The sequence below is a fragment of the Lissotriton helveticus genome, chromosome 2_1, assembly GCF_964261635.1.
Source record: "Lissotriton helveticus chromosome 2_1, aLisHel1.1, whole genome shotgun sequence".
NCBI classification, from domain to species: Eukaryota; Metazoa; Chordata; class Amphibia; order Caudata; family Salamandridae; genus Lissotriton; species Lissotriton helveticus.
Window position 1 is genome coordinate 1870178128 of NC_136059.1, and position 22075 is coordinate 1870200202.

A 22075-nucleotide genomic window follows, 5' to 3' on the forward strand; every position below is an offset into this window, starting at 1 on the left:
GTAGAAAGTAAAGTTTGATACACAAAAAGATAAAAATGTCCTCAAACCATTACTTGAAAGATTAACAAAACCAAAATCTCACAGCAAATAGCCAGGTATGGTGAGCTACACAATCATGACTCCACCAGTGCACAGTTCATTACCTCACAAACGTTGTCACAGATGGCATCATAGATTATAATTTCAATAACAACATTGGTGAAATCACAGCATTGCATTTATCAGTGAAGTTACTCAAGAGCACTGTACTTGGCAGTCTGCTGTGTTACACAGTTATCAATTCCCAGCATCTCTGAGTGTAGGGACAGGTCGTATGCCAAGTTAAGCACTGAAGTAAGGTCAAAGGTAGATTCAGCGTAACTGAAACATAATTTTGCTATGGGAATTGTTAAATAAGATGACAAAATAACGTGTGCTATAAAACATGTATACTCACCTAAAAAAGGTCAGTGGAAGAGACTATTATTATGATTAAAAAATTAAAGCAGTTAAATTTATGGTGAGCTAACAATAAGTTGCAACCACTGCATTGCTCATGAGTTCTCACAGAAATTAAAGACGACAACGCCACTGACATTATTGATAATGTCATTTTTGCTTAAATATTCACAAATTAGGTGCTATTTTCTCCATTTCTCTGTGGCACATAATAGTACACACTGAGGCATATGTATAATTAAATATTGGAGCGCAGAGCTGGGCCAAATTTTGCAGCGCCACGCTCCGACATTTCCAAAGCACAGGGATGCACCGTATTTGCAACAATACAGTGCACCCCTGTGTTTTCCCTAGCGCTGGCACTAAAATTAGCTGCCTGGCGCCAACGCAGGCACCCATTGCAACATAGTGCAAGGGTGCCTACGGTGCAGGGAATTATTGTTTATGTGCAGGAAGGTGTCTGTAATATTCACCAGGGGCGTAGCTTACTCAGTTGGATTCAGGGGGTGTAAGCCTGAGGTGTCCCAACAAGCACTGCAGAGTGCCCAACGAAAAGCAAAGTCCCAGACATGCTCTTATATCACCCTTAATTCTGGACCTTCCCTCAAAAAAGAGGTATGAAAACAGCACAGCTCAAGAAGCTGATTCTTTATCCTATATGATGTATTGAGATTCAGCAGATTCAAAATATCATCTTCAGCATGCGCATCAAAAGCAGAAAGCAATGTATTAATGTTAAAACGTCTGTGCCTCCATGACTTGTAGCATCACAAACAAGGGAAACACAAGGATCAGTGGGGACCAAGGGTAATGCGTAGCTAAAGTAACAGTGGTCCCTAAGCATTAAATATGAACACAATACTAGTGAAATAATAATAGACAGACTTGTCTGTCTTCATGCAGAAACGATGCACTCCTTCTGACAACTGTTCAACCACATTGGATTTATGGCTGGACCCTAACCCGACAGTCTAATTCTCTAGATTCAATAATTGATTGGAACCAAGAGCCAAGTTATCATGACTTCGACTTGGAAGATGGTCTGTTATGTGCCCTACTCAGCCCCATTGTTCTCCCCTTAATTCACTTGACACCAGGTGTTAAATTCATTACTGTACCATTTAATTTTGTCTCAGGCAAATTATTAGCTGCCCTGATGATGATCCCATATTGAAAATGGATCAAATCGCAATCAACACACACCATGACCCGCTAGATTCTGTATAAACTTTCTTTTTGAGTTCAGTAGATCGTTGTTTCCTAAATAAGTGACCCTAATTTTTTACATGATTGTTGATCACACTTTGCTCTTTACCTGTATGTTTTTTGTTTTGTCTGTTTTTCACACTTGTTTTGGATTTACCCCGGCTGGGGTATATTCCTCAATCTATTCTTAATGTGTCTTTTATTCAAAAAATAAATACATTTTCCTTACAGTCATGGGAACAATTTCTGGAAATTATTATTTTTCCACTAGTAGTGTATTCATATTTAATACTTAGGATCCACTGTTCCATGACTTGTGCAAGTTGTGTTGAATAGCATGCCAACATTTTTATGCACTTTACGATCTATTCTGTAGCATTTCATGTGTCTGTTCCTCCTCTGTCTGCAGCACCAAGTGGTGAACTCTAAACTTCAGTAGCGGTGTTCCTGAAAATATGTGGAAGAAACCATAATACACTTGGGCGGGGACCGCCCACCTCACCGTAAAAGCTGTGGTCGAGCCACCTACAAGATTAGGAGTTTCCTCCTGTCTGGCGGGCTTTTTTTGGCATTCCCACGGCGGTGCCTCTGAAAACAGGCACCGCAGTGGGAACACCAAAAACAGCTCCTGCAAGACATGAACTGAAAAGTCCATACCGTGCAGGAACTGGTGTGCATGAACACAGGAGGGCAGAGGCACCAGGAGAACCTGTAGGCCCTCCTTTGTTTCTTTACCACCAGGCTTTTCATTGAGGATGAACCACCATGAAAACCCTGGAGGAGAGGAAACTCTTAATATGCTTGGCGGGACCGCGGTGATCCCGTCAAGCATATTGATGCTTCTACACCGCCGCAACACCGCCAGGGAACAGCGGTCCGACCAACCAATTCCTAATAGGGTGGTCGGGAGATCACCAACACCGTGCCCCCGCGAATCTGGAGGTCCGTGGACCACCAGACTCATAATCCAGACCTTACTAGTGCTGCAAACCAAGTCAAGCATTATTGTATTCATTTTCAGTGCTCCAAGGATTATTATTTGCTATACTGACAAGTATGACTCAAGTGAAAGCTGTAAAATACTGTCAAACCCCACAGGGCCTCTCAGAACCCGACATTTAACATTTATTTGGGGGTAGGACATAAATCAAGCAACACCCTTGGATATTCCCTCTTGATTCTGATTTTGCTGCTCAGAATGAAGGTTAGCCTCTGGTATCAGAGTTGTGAGCACTTGTTACTACAACTATTCTGGCCTTTTGAGCAGTTTTTTTCCCATCACACTTCACCAAGATGTTTGAGGTGAAATGTGAAAAGAAAAATTCCAGATGCAAGGCAAATTTTGCAGATCTCAGAATCATGATTCAAGTGTAAACTCCAGTTTGTGCCCGATTTGTGAATTACATGGTGCATGGAATGAGGCCATTAGCATTACCTCCTCACTGTTATTTCCAACTTCGTAAACTTCGTGAAAATACCTGCAATTTAGCAAATCCCGAATTCTTTTCCTCTGTACCAAAAAGCTCCACCAATCTTTTATTGTGGACTGTCCCAAGGACATCAACATTTCTGTGCACATAACAAAGGGATACTAAATGCAAATCATGGGGAGAAATTACTCGATATGTCAAACATTTGTATCAAAATGACATTTGCAAATTGTAATTTTTATATTTAACATTTCACATGGCCGGATGCTAAGTTTTAAACAGTTTGCAATGTTAAAATGAATGCACGCCGTTATGTGGAAGAAAATAATCCTTACCTGTGGGAGAGGGCTCGCAGGTTTGGTTAGGATTCCTCCTACATAAACAACGTTTGGTAAGGTGGGTCTTGGGAACTCCAGTGCAACATCAGTACACAACATCCACAGACTGGATCCAGACACTAGCTGGTACATTGATCGGTCTGGCAGCACATTGTATTTCTGCATTATCCGTTCATATTTTGGTAAAACCAAAAAATTGACTCCAAATCTGGAAAGTAGATAAACCACGGTGTTTGTCATCCTATCGAGCAGACCCATACGGTCTGTGAGAAGAGAGTTAAACTCTGGAACGTATGCCAAAGGAGCCGGGGCTCCTACCTCTGCCGGGTACCAAAGTCCAGTTGAAAAAACAGCATACTTCAGCCCCAGGAGATGAGCTATAACAAACCCACACATCTCATTTGGATCCACCAGTAGGAGGTCAAATTTCTCCTGTTTTAAGCGCTCCATTAGTGCTTTGTTGCCAACCATCATGTCACAGTTTCTTGAATAATGGTCTAGAATATCAAAAAGCTCCAGTGCTGTTAGTCTCCCAGAGAAAATATTCCTCATTTTGGACTGCAGGAAATCATCTGATGTGCTGCTGTTGAAGATCCCTGGATAGCGTTGCAGTCCATAGTGATCTGAATGAGGGACCTCCCTGCCCTCAGACACCAGGAACACCGTTTGATGGCCTTGTTCTCGTAAAGCCGAAGCCAGGGTCTTGAAAATGTACAGATGGCTTTCAAACATAATTGGCGGCACAATCACAATTTTGGCAGCCCTTGTTATTCCAACAGCACACCAAAGGACTAAGAAAACTGTAGTGTGAGGAGTCTTCATGGCTGAAATAGCAGAGACACAAAATTACAATAAATTATTATGCCAGTTGTTTGTGTTATAGTCAAAACAGTGATGGCTACCAAGGTATGACGCAGTGTTTTCACTCAAAGTTGCTCTTGTTTTTTGGTATTCTAGATACTGAACCTAAGATTAATGGTTTGTTCTATTTCCAGCAATACAAAGATGCTTGGCAGAAGCAGTGGGAGAAAAATATATTTCAGAAGTTCTTCAAGCCAGAGAATCCAGTTTTCCAATGTTTTAACTGCAGATAGTACTTTATTTTAGCCTAGAGAGGTGATTTAGAGTTTGAGGCTGGCGCTTCTTTGGGCACAAAAGTCTCACTCGACAAATCTTGATCCCCTAAAACATGAACCCTGTGTTGCCACTTTGTTCTGAGCCCCCACCAAACCAGATCCCATCCTCTTCACACACTACCGTCTGGATGGATATGGGTCCTGGAAATGTTTCTCCAAAGTGGAGATACATTTCCACAATCCACAATGGAAATGTCCTCATGGGTGTCAGGGACATATACACAGTTTTCTGTGCAAAACTGCCTTGGTAACAAAGACAGTCTTGCATCGGATGCGCCACCATAAAAAGGGCTGCCATTTTGGTACTATTTGCATCATCACAGCCACCAAATTAATGTTTCACAAAGCTCGTATGGAGGCAACTCTGTTATCGATAATACTACCTTCCCTTGTTCTCTTAATGAGACAGAAGATTAAACAACAGGCTAACGTGAAATCAGCCTTTTTAACTAGTTATCACTTTCCCACCCTAGTCTAAATTGGGTTAAAAGATGTTTATGTTGCCAGCATAGATGTCAGGCTAAGGCTAACTGGGGTACTTCCCACTTCAGAAAAGATTTAGGAACTAGTTTATAAAAACAGTTGTCAGTATGTGTAGTAGCACTCCCACAGTGCTACTTCACACACTCATAAATGCAATTCACAAAGATATGGGCATAGATCCACACCTAGACTGGCTCTATGTTTTATGTGCAGAGTTGCCTGCTATGAGGGCGTACTACTCCATGCCCATAGACTACATTTAGTCGTAAATGTGAGAGCGGCATTTGGAGTGGCTACAAAATGGGAAATATTTACTACAAAGTGGGAGGAGGAAAGTAAAAAGTAAGATGCAAGGGGAGAGACAAGTGTAGTGTGGTGTAAGCATGTAATGATGGAACCTTTGTGGCTCCTGATGGACTCCATAGAACTATGACATAAGCGTTAGAGCATAGTGAATTGAATACAGGTTTAGAATGTTGAGTCTGCGTTTACACGCAGAAGAATGAAGACGTGCTATAGTAGGCCCAATGTGTGGCGGTATCATTGGCGAGTACCCGGGCTGGGGAGGACACTACAACAGGCACATACAAAAACACCTACAAAAAGGTAAGTTAGTTGCAGTTCACCAAAGATTGCCCACATCTTCTCCAGTAGTGATACAGCTCAAACCGGCTTATCTACTCTAGCCAAGCCTTTGAGTAGAGCACATTCAAAACATAGCCACTCACAGCAACTGTAGTGAAATGATACAGAAATCAGCGGATAACAATATTAGCACAAAGGACACTACCTACAAAAAAATTAAATAAAACAAAGCAGGTCATGTAACTTTACACATTACATATACACCACATTGTACTAATATACTCAAATAAAATTATTATAAATTCATAATCATTCACTGTATTTATGGTGGCCACTAATACAAATAATGTTACAAAGATGTAAACCTAAAAGATGCACATACATAGAAAATTACACATAGGCACATTTTTTATAAATTGTAAAAAAAACGACCTCTGGCTCATCTCACATCCAACCCTACTCTACACACACTCAAGGACGTAGGCTCTATTTAAATGTTCCCAGTGGTAATGTTTGTCTGGTACACATTAATATACAATAATTTTCTCAGGTGATGCTTGTTTCCATATTCTTTTCAATTCATTTTCTAAATATCAAAGACGGAGTTTGTTACCTATGTTGTGGATAACTCCATCTAGTAATTTAACACCTAAAATACACCCTTAAAGGTAATATCGATTGCATTTTGAATTGTACATATTCTCATCCCTTCATGTAAAGGAGTGGGGCCTCCTAATGCTAACAGTATATCACTGCTCGGTGTTGGTGAATTGGATTTATAAGGAGATTTACGCCTAGGTGCAGGAATAAATCTACAAGTGCAGAATTCCCACCTGTAAATTCAACTCTGGTTCCAACCACACATGGAGTTCCGATTGCATACAGCCTCAATTAGAAGAGGATGCTAGTGCTCAAAAGAAATTAAGAGTCGAGTTCACACGGATTGGATTAGAGTAGGGAATAACGAATGAAGCAAAGAAACGGGGTTGACAGCAGTGTGGGCACATAAAAAAGGTATAGAGACATCAAATAATCGAGATTAATTGTCTTGGATTGTGGTGAGGTCCCTCACACGTAGAGTCTGTTACAAGTAGAGAGCAATCTTGCAGTGGTTCAGAAAAGAGCAGACTGCAGAGGGGTCAAGCCTATCGAAGGCACAAAGGCACAAAGTGAAGGGATGCGCTGGTATCAGGGACGCAGCTATCAATTGTGCAGTAGGTGCAGTGGCACCGGGGCACAATGCAGTGAGGAGCCCTCTCTACTGCAAATATTAATGGTTTTCAACCCAACCGAGAATTTTGAGGGTCCATTTTCCTCATTTGCATTAGGTCTCAGGGCCTCCTAGCTATACCAAAGGCTGACATGAAGCCCTGTGCGGCACAGGTGCAGGCTTAGAAGCAGCAACAGAAATAAAAGCTCAAATCAATGCTGGATTTTTTTTAAATATACGTCCTTATTTACAGAGGTAGGCAAAGTGACTATGGCAGAAGCTCTCTACAGGGGCGGCCTTAGGCATGTGCAAGCTGTGCACCTGCACAGGGCCACCAAACCCCAGGGGCAACCATGCCAATATATATCCTTAATAAAATAATCCTCTAAGGATGGATACATATTTGCATGGCGGCCCCTGGCAGGGATTTGGCGGCCTCCGGCTCTGTTCCACTTCCAAACACACTGACCCCCCCTCTTCACTGGCCTCCACGCTCCGCCCCTCCCGGACCCCCTCTTCCAGGGCCCCCTACCTACGCTCCCTGCCCAGGGACACCATGAGCCTAGAGCCACCCCTGCTCTCCAATGGACAAGCGGGCTGTTCCTAACTCATATATGTGCTTAGTTAACGCCCAAAAAGAATGTTAACCCAGTTTTCTAAATATGGTAAAAAAGAAAAACATATGCACAGACATGAAGATACAATCGTGGAATATTAAAGTATCTCATTCTGAGTAACAGTGAATCCTGCAATGAGACGGTGTGCTGATTCTAGATGGCAGCTTTCAGTGGTGGATGGACTGAGTGCTTCATCCTATCTCTCCCTACAAGCCTAGAGTATTCCAGCAGACGAAGGATTTTGCCACAGTCCTCTAGAAACAGTCAAGCTCCGCTTGGAGTGATATGAACTTTTTGAGGCAATGCACATATCATTTTATATGTCTTTATGCTCCATGCACCAGACTGCTGTTTAAGGCCTTGCAATGGCATGGCTTTAGCCCCCTATTCTATCTTTAATCTCTACTCTTTATAATTCTCTGATAGCCTCGCTATTGGTTAAAGGTAAATCATCAAGATGCTTTCCTCTTCATAGAGGTGGACATTCTTGCCTTAGAACTATTTCTTATTAAAATCATACATTTCAGAGCAAAATTTAAGTATCATCTTTATCGAAAGTTTCCTAATATGAATCTAACAATTTAAATCATACCAGGCAATGTAATGAATTAAGTTTAAAAAGAGTCGTAAAACAATTACACAGAATTCTATCATAAACACAAACCGCTCCTAAGTGGACAAAATTGGGATGACGGTGCGGATACTATGGAAGCCTTCAAATTTGTTCTGCGTAGTGCCCAGGTCCAGCTAAGAAATTTTGCCACAGCCATTACTATGTCTTCTCGTGTATTGGTTTTCAAAATACGCAATGCAGTCTCATAGGATCTGGTGCCAAAATTGGAGCACAACGGCTTACGCCACCTGTTTCGCGGGCCAACATATGCTGGGCAGACGAACAGTTCGTGAGCTATGGTCTCTACCATGGAGGGGCACAAGGGACAATAAGTATCTAAAGCATCATTCCATTTTGTTGTAAAGGATTTTAACGGAAGTAAGCCCACTCTAAATTGGTGATATAGCTTCCTATCACCAGGCCTTGTGATAAAATTCCAATAAGCTTCTAGTCTTTTGACCAGGTTATGCTCCATAAAAATGCCTGTTAGGGAGCTACTGTTCACCAATGACATAGTTTTCCTGCTGATCATTTCCCAATAAGGTGCTTTAAACTCGTCTTTGTTAGGAAACAAGTTCCCTATTGGGTCATCCCACAGGTGGCCAAGTCCCATATCAAACAAGCTGCCTTGATCTTTTGCAACCATGCAATTTTCGAAGACATATCTGCCTTCTTAATGTGCATTACTGCATTGGCATAGGATGCTAACTCTGGTGTCGTCCACAACCTTCTCTAGTAAGATATGGGTCTAAATCCCGCATCCTGATCAAACGGAGTACAATCTAGATCTAGTAATAGGGGCTTAATAGGAGTGGATTGAAGCAGGGCTGTGAGTCATCGCAGGAACTTGTTTTGTGCAGTTGCTAGGGGAGATAGATTGTCAAATCCCCAAAGCTCTGCACCATAGATTATAGATCCTCTAATTTTCCCATTGTACTTAGCTAGTGCCGGCCCCACCGGTTTAGTGTGTGAAAGTCGGTGTTCTTTTAATAGAGCACCTGCTAGCTGATTGTGCCTGAGGACTAGCAGGTCTAGCTGGGGTTTCCAGTTCATCCTCCTACCCATAGTTACTCCCAAGTAAGTAAAGGTATCTGTTTGTTCCAAAGATGCATTATTCATTACCACTCTGACCTTGATTATTTTGTGTTTATGCAGCACCATGAACTTTGTCTTATCAGCATTAATTATCAGATCATGGTTGTTGAAAAACACTGTAAATCTGTCTAGGGCCCGTTGCAGACCAGATTGAGTTTTGGACAAAATTAGAGTGTCGTCTGCAAACATTAGAAGTGGGACCCTAGAACAGGCAAGAGTTGGAGCGTCAGAAGGAAAATTAGAGTAGTAGGAGATTACCTTGTGTATAAATAGGAAGAACAGGGTAGGGGCGAGGACACACCCTTGCCGCACTCCCCTGTTAACTTGGAAGCGATCTGTTAGTTTGCCCTGTTGTCCCCACCTTACCTGTGCATTGCTTTATGCAATTTGATGATAAAACATAAGAGTTTTGGGGGCATCCCGGCCTCCTTTAGAGAATCCCACAGCGTATGACGTGGCACTAAATCGAATGCTGATTTTAAATCAACAAACGCAGCGTAAAGGGTCCCCCCAGATAGGATCAAAGTACTCCAGTAGATTATCATAAATCTAAAGACTTGGTCGATGGGGCTGACATGTGGTCGGATACCCGCTTGGTAGGTAGACAGTACCTCATGATCGGTTATTCATTCATTGACTCTACCTAACACCAGTCTAGACACGATTTTTGCAGGCTGTCAATTAGGCTTATTGGCCTATAGTTGCATGGACTATATATTGGGCTAATTTCTGCCCCACACCAAGTTTCAGGAATCGGAGCACCTCTGGCCAAGGCGTTTATGATAATATGGATGTATTTGACCCAGTTCTTCCTATCATGTTTGTATATGTCGGCCGGGATGCAGTCCGGGCCAGGTGCCCATCCTGCTGGAACACAATCCAGAACTCTTTCTATCTCCCCTTTACCAAAGGTTAGGACGGCATCAGTTGTAGGCTCAGAGTAATCAGTTAGGGCATTTGTCGGGATAGCAAATTGGGCCTGATAATGTGAGACCCAGAAATCGGGTGGAACATTATTAGCTGGTATAGGCTCTGATTCCCCATTACCACATTTAATCAGATGCCAAAATTTGAGCCAATTCTTCTCGTTACTAGCATTGGTTATATCTGCCCATCTTTTCTCGTCAAAATTCCTCTTGGCCCTATATTGGACTTTTTTATAATTTACCCTTGCGTTTTTTACCTCCTGTAGATCTCCCAGCTTAATTGCTTGTGACAGTTGCCTAAATGCAGTCCCACATGCATCATCGTACCATTTAGCTGATTTTTTTTATAGTAAGCCTTGGTACTCTCTTACTAGTTGTAAAGAAGGTTTTCAATTTCGCAAAGAGGTCCTCATGTACCTTCATTAGGCGTGAGAAGGGGTCAGCATGGGAATCTAAGGAGGGAAGAATCGATAATGTTTCTGCGGTAATTAGCTTGATCTGGGCTAGGGTAGTTCCATCTTCTAAGACCGCTGCCCATTTTAGCCGTCGTCAATTATTGGTCATAATTACATCTCCGGTCAGCATTTCCTGGGGAGCCCTCTGTCTAACCAGTCCCTTCACTGCTAATGTTAGCAGCAATGGGCCATGGTCGCTCTCGGGACTATGCTGGACCAACATATCTAAAAGTCTTGACCACAGCTCTAAGCTAATAAGAAAATAATCAATCCTACTACTACTTAACCCATTACTGAAGGTATTAATGCGTTCCCTGTCCGAGGGCGATCTCCCGTTGACTGCCCTGAGACCCCTCCCGAGGGTTAGACTTTTAAGTTGTAGCGCCGCCCCTGTCCATTTATTAATAAGCGGCAGCGATAAGGATGGTACCCCCCAATTTGAGCCCTCCTCCACACTAAGATTGTGATAATCGTGGCCAAGAGGCTCGAATGTGCAATTTAGATCACCCGCGATCACCAATAGAGGGCCTTCTAACTCATTTATAAAAGCATCCAAAATCATACTCAATACTTACATTTCTGGGTTTCAAGGCATTGCACATCACTTAAAGGCTGCAGCTTATGCTACTGATATTCTCCTTTTTTATGTTCAATCCCGAAACCTCATTATCACCTCTCTCCCTCAAGATATTCTTAGTTTTTTTCCAGGTTTTAGGTTACAAAATTAACTTTGACAAGACTGAAAGCCTTCCTTTCAATACATTCTGTACTAAACATTCATTCTCCTCCTCTGGTTTCACTTGGACTCCTACTCGAATTAAATATCTAGAAAAATGGCTCTCTAATTCAATTACTGCCTCTGTCCCTCAGTTTTACTTACCTTCTTCTCAGAACTGAAACCTTATTTACTTCAGCTCTTTTTCTTTCTTGATGGGGTCGACTTGTTTCAATTAAGTTGATAATTTCTCCCATAATTATCTATAACTTATCCATGATTCACATGCGTATACCCCACTTCTATTTCAAGGAAATTGATTCTCGATTATTTTTTTTTTCATGGAACAAGAAGACATACTGCATCTCCTTATCCCATCTCAAAACTTTGAAAACTGAAGAGGGTGTTACTTTTTCTAACTTTGTACGATATCTTAAGGCTTTTGGCCTTGAACATGCCGCGTTTTGGTTATTAAAAGCACAACCCTCTTCTTCACCTCTTTGGTTAACATTAGAAAAGTCTTTAATTTTTCCTTTCTCTTTTCAAGAATTGCTATCATCAACGACTAGATAGAGCATATAGGGCCAGATGCATCAAAGGGTTTTGCCCATTCTGTGTCTATGGGAAAATGTGTTCATGCATATGGCCCATACAATCTACACCTTTGGAACCCACAATAGAGGGCTTATTTGGGAATCTCTCACTACATATTTAAACACAGTTAGTGTTTTATCTGCTATTGATTCTACTTCTGATACTCTTACTTTTAAACCTTAAATGTTTCAACCCCTTTTGCTAGTATTCATCAATACAATGTTTTTTCTCCTTAAGGTATTCGTATTTTAGGAGGCAAGATGGCCGCTATGCGGAGGCAAGATGGCCGCTATGCGGAGGCAAGATGGCCGCTATGCGGAGGCAAGATGGCCGCTATGGGAGGCAAGATGGCCGCTATGCTGCTGTAGAGAGTAGTCGCATCTACTCCTTCTCCTGACCCGCGGGACATGCAGCTGGAAGTTGGAAAAGGACATGCCGATCTTTCCAAAACCAAGTAAAATTAATATTGTAGGAGGTACTTTGGTGCTACAGAAGTCCCTGGCGACACTCTTTATCCTGCTTGGGAGACATTGGAGAGAGGTTTACAAGCGAGGTGTCAGCGCAATTGCAGAGATGGCACACCGCGCTGGAGCAGCTCCGAAACTAACAAGCATGAACAAGCGATCTACCCTGGCGAGTACTGTCTCTCAACTGAGTCAACAACCCAAGAGAGGAGAGAAGGCAGAAAAAGTTGCCAAAGAAAAAGTGGGAGCCAAGATAACGGTGCAAGCGGGCACCCCCGGATCTAAAGGGCAGCAACAGCAGAGACGCTCCCAATCAGACAGCGGAGCTTTAAAACAAGCGATCGCCATACCAACCAAAGATTTAAGACAACCTACCGTCTCAGAGGCTTTTGCAGGTAAAATCCAGCCGGTGATTCTGGTATCCGAAGCTCCTGACGAGACAGACACGGAAACAAACGCTGAGACAGCACTCATCGACCGCGAGGACGCAAGTACGGCGGTTGTTAGGCAGCAGGAGCTCCAATCATGCACGCCTCATGCGGGAATCGCGCTGAGAGACGGAAACGCTGGAAGTGCTGAGAATGCTGACACTGACACAGGCGCAGCCACAGAGAGCGGGGTCACAGAGAGCGGGGCCGACCAGGTGAGCAGGGGGATGCTTGAAGAGACGGGGGCAGAACTCGGAGACCCGGTAAATCTCAACAATGCTCAAATGCTAGAAGCCCTAATGCAGGTAAATCTTGCTCCCACCCCTGGAGGCCAAAATGCGCTAATAGAATCTTCTACCTGGGGAAGCATGAGAAGCGTCGAAAGTCGTGGGCTAAAGGGGGTTAAAGCGGATAAAGGGAGGAGAGTTCGCTCCCCTGAAGGAGAGAAATTCTACTCAGTGACTGAAGGCTCTGACTCCTCCTTACTGGGCACAGAAGAGGAGGGCGGAATTTCAGATTTCTCATCAGAGACAGAGTCAGAGGGGTCACATACTGGTAATCCCAGAAACAAGGAGACACAAAAGAAAAAAAGAAGAACCATGATAAAACGGGATAGAGACATAGACAGATCAGCATCTAGCACTAATAGGAAATTGCTCTGGGACTACGGTAATACCTCCAAGATGTACCAGGAAGAAGAAGGAGTTGATAATTACGCCGCAAATACCACCCAAGACACTGCCGAACCACCACCTCAAGCAACCTTAGATGGGATGTTTAATATGTTAAAGCAAATGCACATGGAGGCTAGAATAGAAAGTAGGAGAGCAAGACAAGACACTAAAAAAATACAAGCGAGTATTAGGAAAATGAATAAAAAATATGAAGAGGTGGAAGAGAGAGTTGTACAGGTCGAAGAAAGAACAGGCAGATTGGAGGATGAAGTTACAAACTGGCAGACTTTCAGAATGGAGCAAGGGAAGGTGGTGGAGGACTTACAATGGAAGCTGGAGGACTTTGAGAACCGCCAGCGGCGGAACAATCTGAGATTTCTTGGCTTGGAAGAAGGAGTGGAAGGGAAGGACCCTAGGGGGTTTGTGGTCAAACTGCTGAAAGGTGCATACCCAGAGGCACAGTGACAATGGGAATTAGAAGTTCAGAGGGCACACAGATTCCCACTGACCCAGAAAAAACCCAAAGGCGCTAGTCAGGATTCCTTACCAAGGGCTATGCTAGTTTTTTTTGGGAACTTTCTGGCTAGGCAGGAAGTCATGGATTCTGCCAGGCCAGACAAAAAGAAATCATTTGAAGGGGTTACATTTTTTGCTAGGCCTGATTTCTGCCATGCGACCGTCAAAAGGAGGTGGAAGTTCAGGCAGCTAATTACTCCGTTTCAGCGTCAGGGCTCTGAAGCATACCTGATGTTTCCAGCAAAGCTGAAAGTTATTACAGGGGGTCGTGTCAGAATGTTTTTCTCAGAGATAAAGGCAGGCGAGTATCTTGCAGAAATCACGGAGAGTCAAAGGGGCAGGAAGAGTAGGGATATTGAACCAGCATAAGATACATATTACAATACTGAAGAAGTATTGAATATCTTAGCAGTATGGGTAGATTGGGCAGGAGAAGGAGGCGACACTACAGCAGTAAGTAGTCACACATAGGTCATGCTTGACCTATTTGCCTGTAGAATGGGGGGGGTAGGTAAAGGGAGGGGGGTTGACTGGGGGGTGGGGGGAGGGAGGTGGAGGGGTGGTGAAGAAGTAAGGTTATGTACAGCACAAGACAAAAAGATGTATAGAAATGAACAAGTGGTAGCATATTTTAAGAGGAGGGCCTTTGGTAGTTCAATCATCGAGATAAGATGGCGCTAAGGGTTGCTACTATTAATATCTGCGGGCTAAACGATGGTGGGAAAAGACAGAAAGTAGCGGCTATGTTTAGATTATTGAAGTTGGATGTAATATGCCTCCAGGAGACGCATGTGAGGGGAAAGGACAAATACCTTATGGACCAACTTGGTTATGAAGTTTTAGCATGTACACAACAAGATTCTAAAACAAAAGGAGTGGCTATTTTCGCTAAGAAAGGAACTATACAGGTAAAGAAAAAGAGGGAAGATGAGGAAGGGAGATGGGCTATGGTCGAAGGGGAAACAGCTGGGGGACGGTATACCATTGTCTCAGTATATGGCTCTAACGAGGATGAACCTGAATTATTTGATTTTTTAGACATTGAATTGGCACTGTGGGCAGAACCGGTGATATTTTGCGGGGACTTTAACGTCAATGGGCTGCCAGGGTTGGGTCTGATGGGTGGGGGGATGCAGGGTGATCGTAAAAAGGGAACACGAAGGGCTATTGGTAATCTAATGTTTCACAATGCATTGGTAGATGTTTGGACAGTCAATAATCCCGCTGGAACGGGCAGTACCTTTTATTTTGCCCCTCACAGGGTAGTTGCCAGATTGGATTACTTTCTGGTTTCTAGCTCCCTAGTACCAGACACAAAAATAGAAAGACTTCCTCGGGTCTTCTCAGACCACAACCCCCTAATATTAACTATCCCTCAGAATCTAAGTGCTGTATATAAAGAATATAATTGGACGTTTGAAAGAGGGCTACTTAGGGAAGAAGAATACGTAAATAGGATGAAGGTATGGATTAGACAATTCTGGGAAGTAAACAGAGGTACAGCTTCTGCAGGGGTGGTCTGGGACACTTTTAAAGCCGGGATAAGAGGGGAAACTCTGGCCTACACTCTCCACAGGTGTAAAAATGAAAAACTCGAATTAACTAACAGACTGCATGATTTAATGGAGCTGGAACAACGGCTCATCCAAGCAGCCATTACCCAAGAATCTTTAGAGGAGATTCTATTGGAAATAGAACTGAAAAAAGCCGAGGCTAGCGAAAGTTTGGCAAATAAAGCGGCAAGTAATTATTTAATGAAAAAGGAAAAATGCTATGAATTTAATGAGAGGGTAGGCCATATGCTAGCAGTTCGCACCAGACAAAACATGGCAGCAGGAGAAATAAAAGAAATTAAGCATAAAGGGGGAAAAGTTGTGACTAAGGCAGAGGAAGTGAGAGAAGTGTTTAGGGAGTTTTACTCTGATCTATATGATCAAGATCTCGGAAATGTTGACACTGAGATAGAAGACTACTTAGTAGGAACCTTGCATGAGGAACTGACCGAGGAGAACAAGGAGACACTGGAGTTACCATTGACATTGGGGGAAGTACAGAATGCAGTATCCAAACTCCCCTCAGGAAAGGCAGCAGGGCCAGATCAAATTCCGGCGGAATTCTACAGAATTTTCTGGGACACCCTGGGAAGTGATATGCTGGAAACCTTAAGTCATGCGCAGAGGGGGGGAAGTACTCCACAGTCATGGGCCGGAGCAAACATTATAGTAATCTTGAAAAAAAACAAATCACATTTGGATCCCGGGTCATACAGGCCAATAACACTCATGAATGCCGACGCAAAAATCTATTCCAAGGCGCTTTCACATAGATTAAGCAAGGTAATTGAGGGTTTAGAAGGTGTAACACAACATGGATTCATTCCCGGGAGAGGGACCACACAACATACAAGGCAGATGGTTACCATACTGGATGCAGCGGGCGCCACAGGGGACCCTGCTGCGGCTATTTTTCTGGATGCAGAGAAGGCTTTCGACAGGGTCTCCTGGAGGTATCTGTGGAGGGTTCTGGACTGGTTTGGTATAGGAACAGGCTACATAAAGGCTATTCAAGCACTATATTTAGAACCTATGGCTAAGGTGAGAATAAACAGAGGGTATACTGCTGAAATACGCATAAGACGTGGCACACGACAGGGCTGCCCGTCTTCACCACTGTTATTCGCGTTATATATTGATCCCCTCCTGCGCAAGCTGGAAGGAAACTCTAACATCCTCCCGATAAAATTGCATGGTTTTGAATATAAAACGCTCGCTTATGCAGACGACGTGGCGGTGGTCACCCCTGAACCGGAGCTAGCCATCATAGAAATAGAACAGGAGGCAGCTGCTTTTGGGATAGTTTCGGGTTACTCACTGAATAAAGGAAAGACGCAAATTATACAAAATAGTTGGGTTAATTATCAGGACATAAGAGTGGCTCCTGAAGTCATGTACTTAGGTGTCAAAATTACAGCTGACCTGGATAAGTTAGTGGAAATTAATATGACTCCACTGCTGGCAAAAGTAAAAGCAAATACGGAAAGAATGAATAATCTGCATTTGACCTTGATGGGACGGATTAATGTAATAAAAATTGTAACGTTCCCTAAATTTTTGTATTTGTTTAGGTCTATTCCGCTATTTTTTGACACTATATGGTTTAATAAATTAGAAGCAATCCTGAATAAATTTATCTGGGCCAAAGGAAAGACAAGGAGAGCTTACAGACACCTAACAGTATCTAGAGAAAAAGGCGGTTGGGGGGCACCAGATTTTAGGCTCTATTATTGGGCTGCCGTATTGCAGTACTGTCAGGGCTGTTAGGTGGGGGAGGCACAGATTACACAGCGGACGACAACTCAGGATGTACTAATGTATATACTACATTATTGGGAGAGGGGGCAGAAAATGGGTTTTTAAACACAATCGACTTTAGGTATTTCAAACATACACGGTTTAAAACATTAAAGGCGGCCTATAGGGTCTGGAAAGGGGTTTTCAAAAAAACTTGGTTTAGGAAGACATAATAATTATACACGACTGTACACAAATTGTTCATTACCGAGGGACATTTTTGGAGATATTACCATGAGAGATTGGCATAACAAGGGTATAGTGAAAATAGGAAACTTGCTCGATAGTCAGGGGAATATGCTACAGTTCGGGGGGCTACAAGCAAAGTTCGGGCTAGAACACCACAGCTTTTATAAATATCTTCAAATTAGAAGTTTCTTAATGCAAAAACAGGGTGGCCTGGCAGGGTTGGGTCAATGCAGAGTCATGGATTATATAGAAGTAGCTAACAAATGCACAATAAGACAGTTATACACGGAACTGAAAGACATTAAAACTGATGAAAGGGGGAAATATGCACAAAAATGGACAGAAAAACTGGGGTCAGGAGTAGAAAGTTTTCAGCTATCTCTGGACCTGGGCAGAACAGTGCTATGCTCAGCTACTTTGCAATCACAACACTTTAAGACTGTGTTCTCACTATATCATACCCCAGCCAGAATCGCCCAGTGGGGTGGAACAACTGGAATAACATGCCCCCGCTGTGACTCAAATGAAGCAGACATTATACATATGTTTTCACAATGCCCTCAATTGTTCACTCTGAAAAAGGCTATTGAAGAGTTCTTGGATAAATCACTTAAGATTAAGATAAAGCTTACAGATGAATTAATTATGTTGGGTGTGGGGGATACATTAGACATTTTTCCAGTAGAATTTATTTTTGTCTCACTGGCGGTGCTCCGCATCTGTATAGCAAGAACCTGGCTGGACAAGGTTCCCCCCGTTCCAAATCTGGATCTCAAGACTTCTTTCTATGTATAATCTGGAAAAGGCAATCTATGATAGGAAAGGAAGGAGAGCTAAGTTATTAGGAAAAAGGATATGGCAGCCCATCACAAGCTGGAAAAATAGTAGGTTAAACCCAGGATAGTTGAGGGGAGGTGGTTATTTTACTCTCTCTCTTCTTATTTTACTTTGTTTACTTACGTTCCTTTTTCCCCCAGTGCGTAATGATATAACCACTTGTGAAATTGCTGTATGCTGTAACATATACAGGAATATGTGGAATTTTTAAAAAAAAATGTTTAATAAAAAAAAAATTTAAAAAAAAGGTATTCGTATTTTATTGTATGCAGATTGCAGATTGTCCTCCCATTGTAATTTTGACTGACCAATTATATAATGATTCTTATCACCCATGCATAATTCTTCCCCCCTCCAGTGCCCCAAAAAAGGAAAAAATAACCAAAATTAGCTTATTCTTTATTTCATTTTTCAGAGGTTTTGCTTATATTATTATGATTGCATTTATCATCAACTTTGTATGCACATGTTTTTTAGTCATGCTTATTTATACATTTGTTCTCGGTTCCAATTGTTTACTTAATTTACTCTCTTGTATGCATTATATTCTTTAATAAAGCTTTTAAAACGTAGAAAAGAATGTTTTCACCAATGGATTCTGAGTGACATTCAGTAGACTTCAGAACTGACGAGATGAAAAACATTCCCTGTATTCACTTTTTAAATGGTTCACAATAGAATCGGACTCCCGCCAAATACTCACAGTTCAGTCACTGTTGGAAACAGTCAATGCTGCATTGGGAACACAATCTGATTACACCTAAATATATTTTAAAAGGGCACAAGAACACAAAAGTAATGTGAGCAGTATCACAGACAAGAGATGTAAGTACATTGTTGTTCATACATCCATCTCTATATCAGACAAATATCTTATAGTACGTGGGATCCTTTGGGGACACCCTTAGCTAGTAATGCATAGTAGAGGTATTACTATTACTGTGACACTGTTACTGTCGGTGTAGGGAAACACTGCCTCCTGAATCTTAAGGTTGACCTTAAAGGTCCTCATGACTGTCGGTGCTTCCACTATTAGACTTTAAGTGCCCCTCTCAAAGGACTGAGGTGTCCATCTAAAACACAAACATACACTGGCTACTGGTCTTTGTTTTTATTTGGGGCTGTCATGCACACATGTAACAGAAACCACTTTATTTTTTTGATTAATATAGTTTACAATCTTAGTTTGCACTGGACGCTAGTCCATGATTGGTCTGCATTGGATCCTCGTCCATTACTTCAGTGTGCATGGGACACTAGTCCATGTCTTGGATTGCATTGGCCGCTAGTCCATAGCCTCAGTTTGCACCAGACACTAGTCCGTGGCCTTGGTTGGCCTCGGTTGTACAGGATGCTAGTCCATCCCTTGGTTGCACTGGATCCTAGGACATGCCTTGGTTAGCATTAGACACTAGTCTATGGCCTCGGTTTGCACCGGACCGTAATCCATGCCTTGTTTTGCTTCGGACTGTTGTTTATGGTCTTGGCTTGTATCGGATGCACACAAGAAGGATCAGGCAACAACTGGGGCAATAGACACCATGGTAATACAGTCCCATACCTTATATTGTCCAGTTCATGTAGAAAAAGGCTGTAGCCTGTACTGGGAGGTAGTGTTACACTGTAGGTGAACTACCACAATGCTGATGTCCCTCATTCAGAAGGAGAGCATTAATGTTTGGCAGGACTGGAAAGTGATGTACATTTGTTAGATATGTTTTAACCCCTTCCATGCTTGTGACGGAACCACTCCATCACGAGCCACGGGTGGCGTGTGCTCATGACGGAGTGGTTCCACTCCATCATAAGCACAGCCCGCCCCTGGCTCGTGACAGAGTGGTTCCGTCACAAGCATGGCGGCGCTGCGCAACCCCCCTTCACCCCCAGCTCCGCAGCAGAATTACTGCCGCGGCCAAGGGGTTAAAATAACATTCCCAGCCCTATACTGAGGAACAGTCAATCAGAAGTAAGTCTTGGCCACACACAGTGGGGGATTGGCCACAGGGCTTGGTCTGCCACCAGCTGGCTGCCAACTCACACTGCGCACAGTCTTTGGTGTGCGCAGTGTAGTGTTGATCTTCGGGTCCCAGAGACCCCATCCCCTGGGGTCAAACTATATATATATTGAGGGGAAGGGGGTATTCAGCCCCTCTCGATTACCCTTAATTGGCCTGGTCGGTCATGCGGCCTCCTCCCCAAGCTCTAAAAGGCCCGGGGTTTCCATTCCCTGTGGCAAAATACAATTAAAAAAGGCAAACAGAGCACACAGCCCCCCTCCCGAGCCTTAAGAGGCCCACAGAGTCTGCATCTCGTGGGGTCCAATACAATGAAAAATGGGGGGGGGGGGGGGGTGGACCCCCTCCTAAAGTCTTCTGGGGCCCAAGGGACACCATCTGATACTCCATCCCCATGGGCCAAAATCTAAGGGGTTGTGGCATGCAGCCCCCCTCTCTGAGCCTTATTAGGGCCCTGGACCCATCTCCAGGGCTGTGTGTGTTTTTTAAGAGAGGGGCTGCATGGTTTCTCTCTTCAGGCCTTTTTTGGCCCCGGGGACTCCATCACCCAGGGCCAAAATCTAATGGGTCGGGAGCATGCAGCCACTATCCCAGAGCCTTAATAGGCCCTGTGGAACCCCATACTCCAGGACAAAATACAATAAAAATGTGGATGGGCTGCACAGCCCCCCTCCTCGAGCCTTCATAGGACCCAGGGACCCTAACTCCCTAACTCCCGGGCCGTTTTTTGTTTAAAAGAGGAGGAGGGCTGCACAGCCCCATCCCCGCGATGATAGGTGGGTGCCCCTGTGCCCACCCATGGCATCCACAACCCCTGGTGCCCCAGCCTACTCCCCCACATGCTACAAGAACCTGCATTACTGCTACCCAGAGCAATGCTGTTTACATTTGCTGTGTTGGGGCGGGAGCAAGATAGGTTCTGTTTCCCTGACTGCATCAGTGCAGATAGGGAAACAGAACATAAGTCTGCTCCTAGCCGGCGGGAACATCTTTAAAACGTTCTCCGGCTGAGAGCAGACTTAGGGCCCTATTACGAGTCTGGCGGTCTGAGGACCGGCAGACTCGTGGTGGCGAGGTGGTGCGCAGATCTAGCCACTGCCAAAGCGGCGGTCCAATCATCCCATTAGGATTTGGCCAGTCGGACTGCTCTCGGACCGCCAGCTCTGCCACGGGACCACCTTTTCCTGACATTGGAGCAGCGTTCAGAGCCCGCAATATGCTTGGCAGCACCGACGCGGTCCCGCCCGGCATATTACAAGTTTCCTTTCCTCCGGGGTTTACATGGAGGTTCTTCCTCCATGTAGACCTTGGAGGAGAGGAATCAAAGGGGGCCCTACAGGGCCCCCCTGTGCCTCAACCGCATTTGGCTGAACATGTGTCCCCCTGTGTGCATGGACATAGGTTCCTACACGGCATGGACTTTCGAGTCCATGCCGTGCAGTAACTTTGTAGTACGGTGCCTTTTTCAAAGACATAACGGCCTTTAAAAGAGGCACCGTCATGGGACCACCACGCAGCCCGCCTGCCAGACTACTGAAAAGTTGTAATCTGTTGGGCGGACAGCAGCGACCTTCGGCGGAGTGGTGACACGGCAGTTTGCGCCTCTGCGCCACCGCTCCGACCAAAAGTCTTAATTGGGTCCTAAGTGTTTGCTCCCATTTGGAGGGTGAATTTTAAATGCTCCCACAAGATGAGGGTAAACATGTTTTGGGCAGGGAAACTACTGGGTGGTGGGGATGGGATCCCTGGGTCACAGTAAAT

General features: G+C 43.8%; 1 protein-coding gene across 2 annotated transcripts in view; it reads right to left on the reverse strand.

The window, feature by feature from the left end:
- The window catches only part of UGT8 (UDP glycosyltransferase 8), a 306771-nt gene that overhangs the window by 201255 nt on the left and 83441 nt on the right, over positions 1-22075 (reverse strand). For both annotated transcript variants that reach the window (XM_078676775.1, XM_078676774.1), the window contains exon 2: positions 3410-4236. In XM_078676775.1, coding sequence (XP_078532901.1) covers positions 3410-4234 — 825 coding nt within the window. In that variant the 5' untranslated portion in view covers positions 4235-4236. The remainder of the gene's footprint in view (positions 1-3409; positions 4237-22075) is intronic.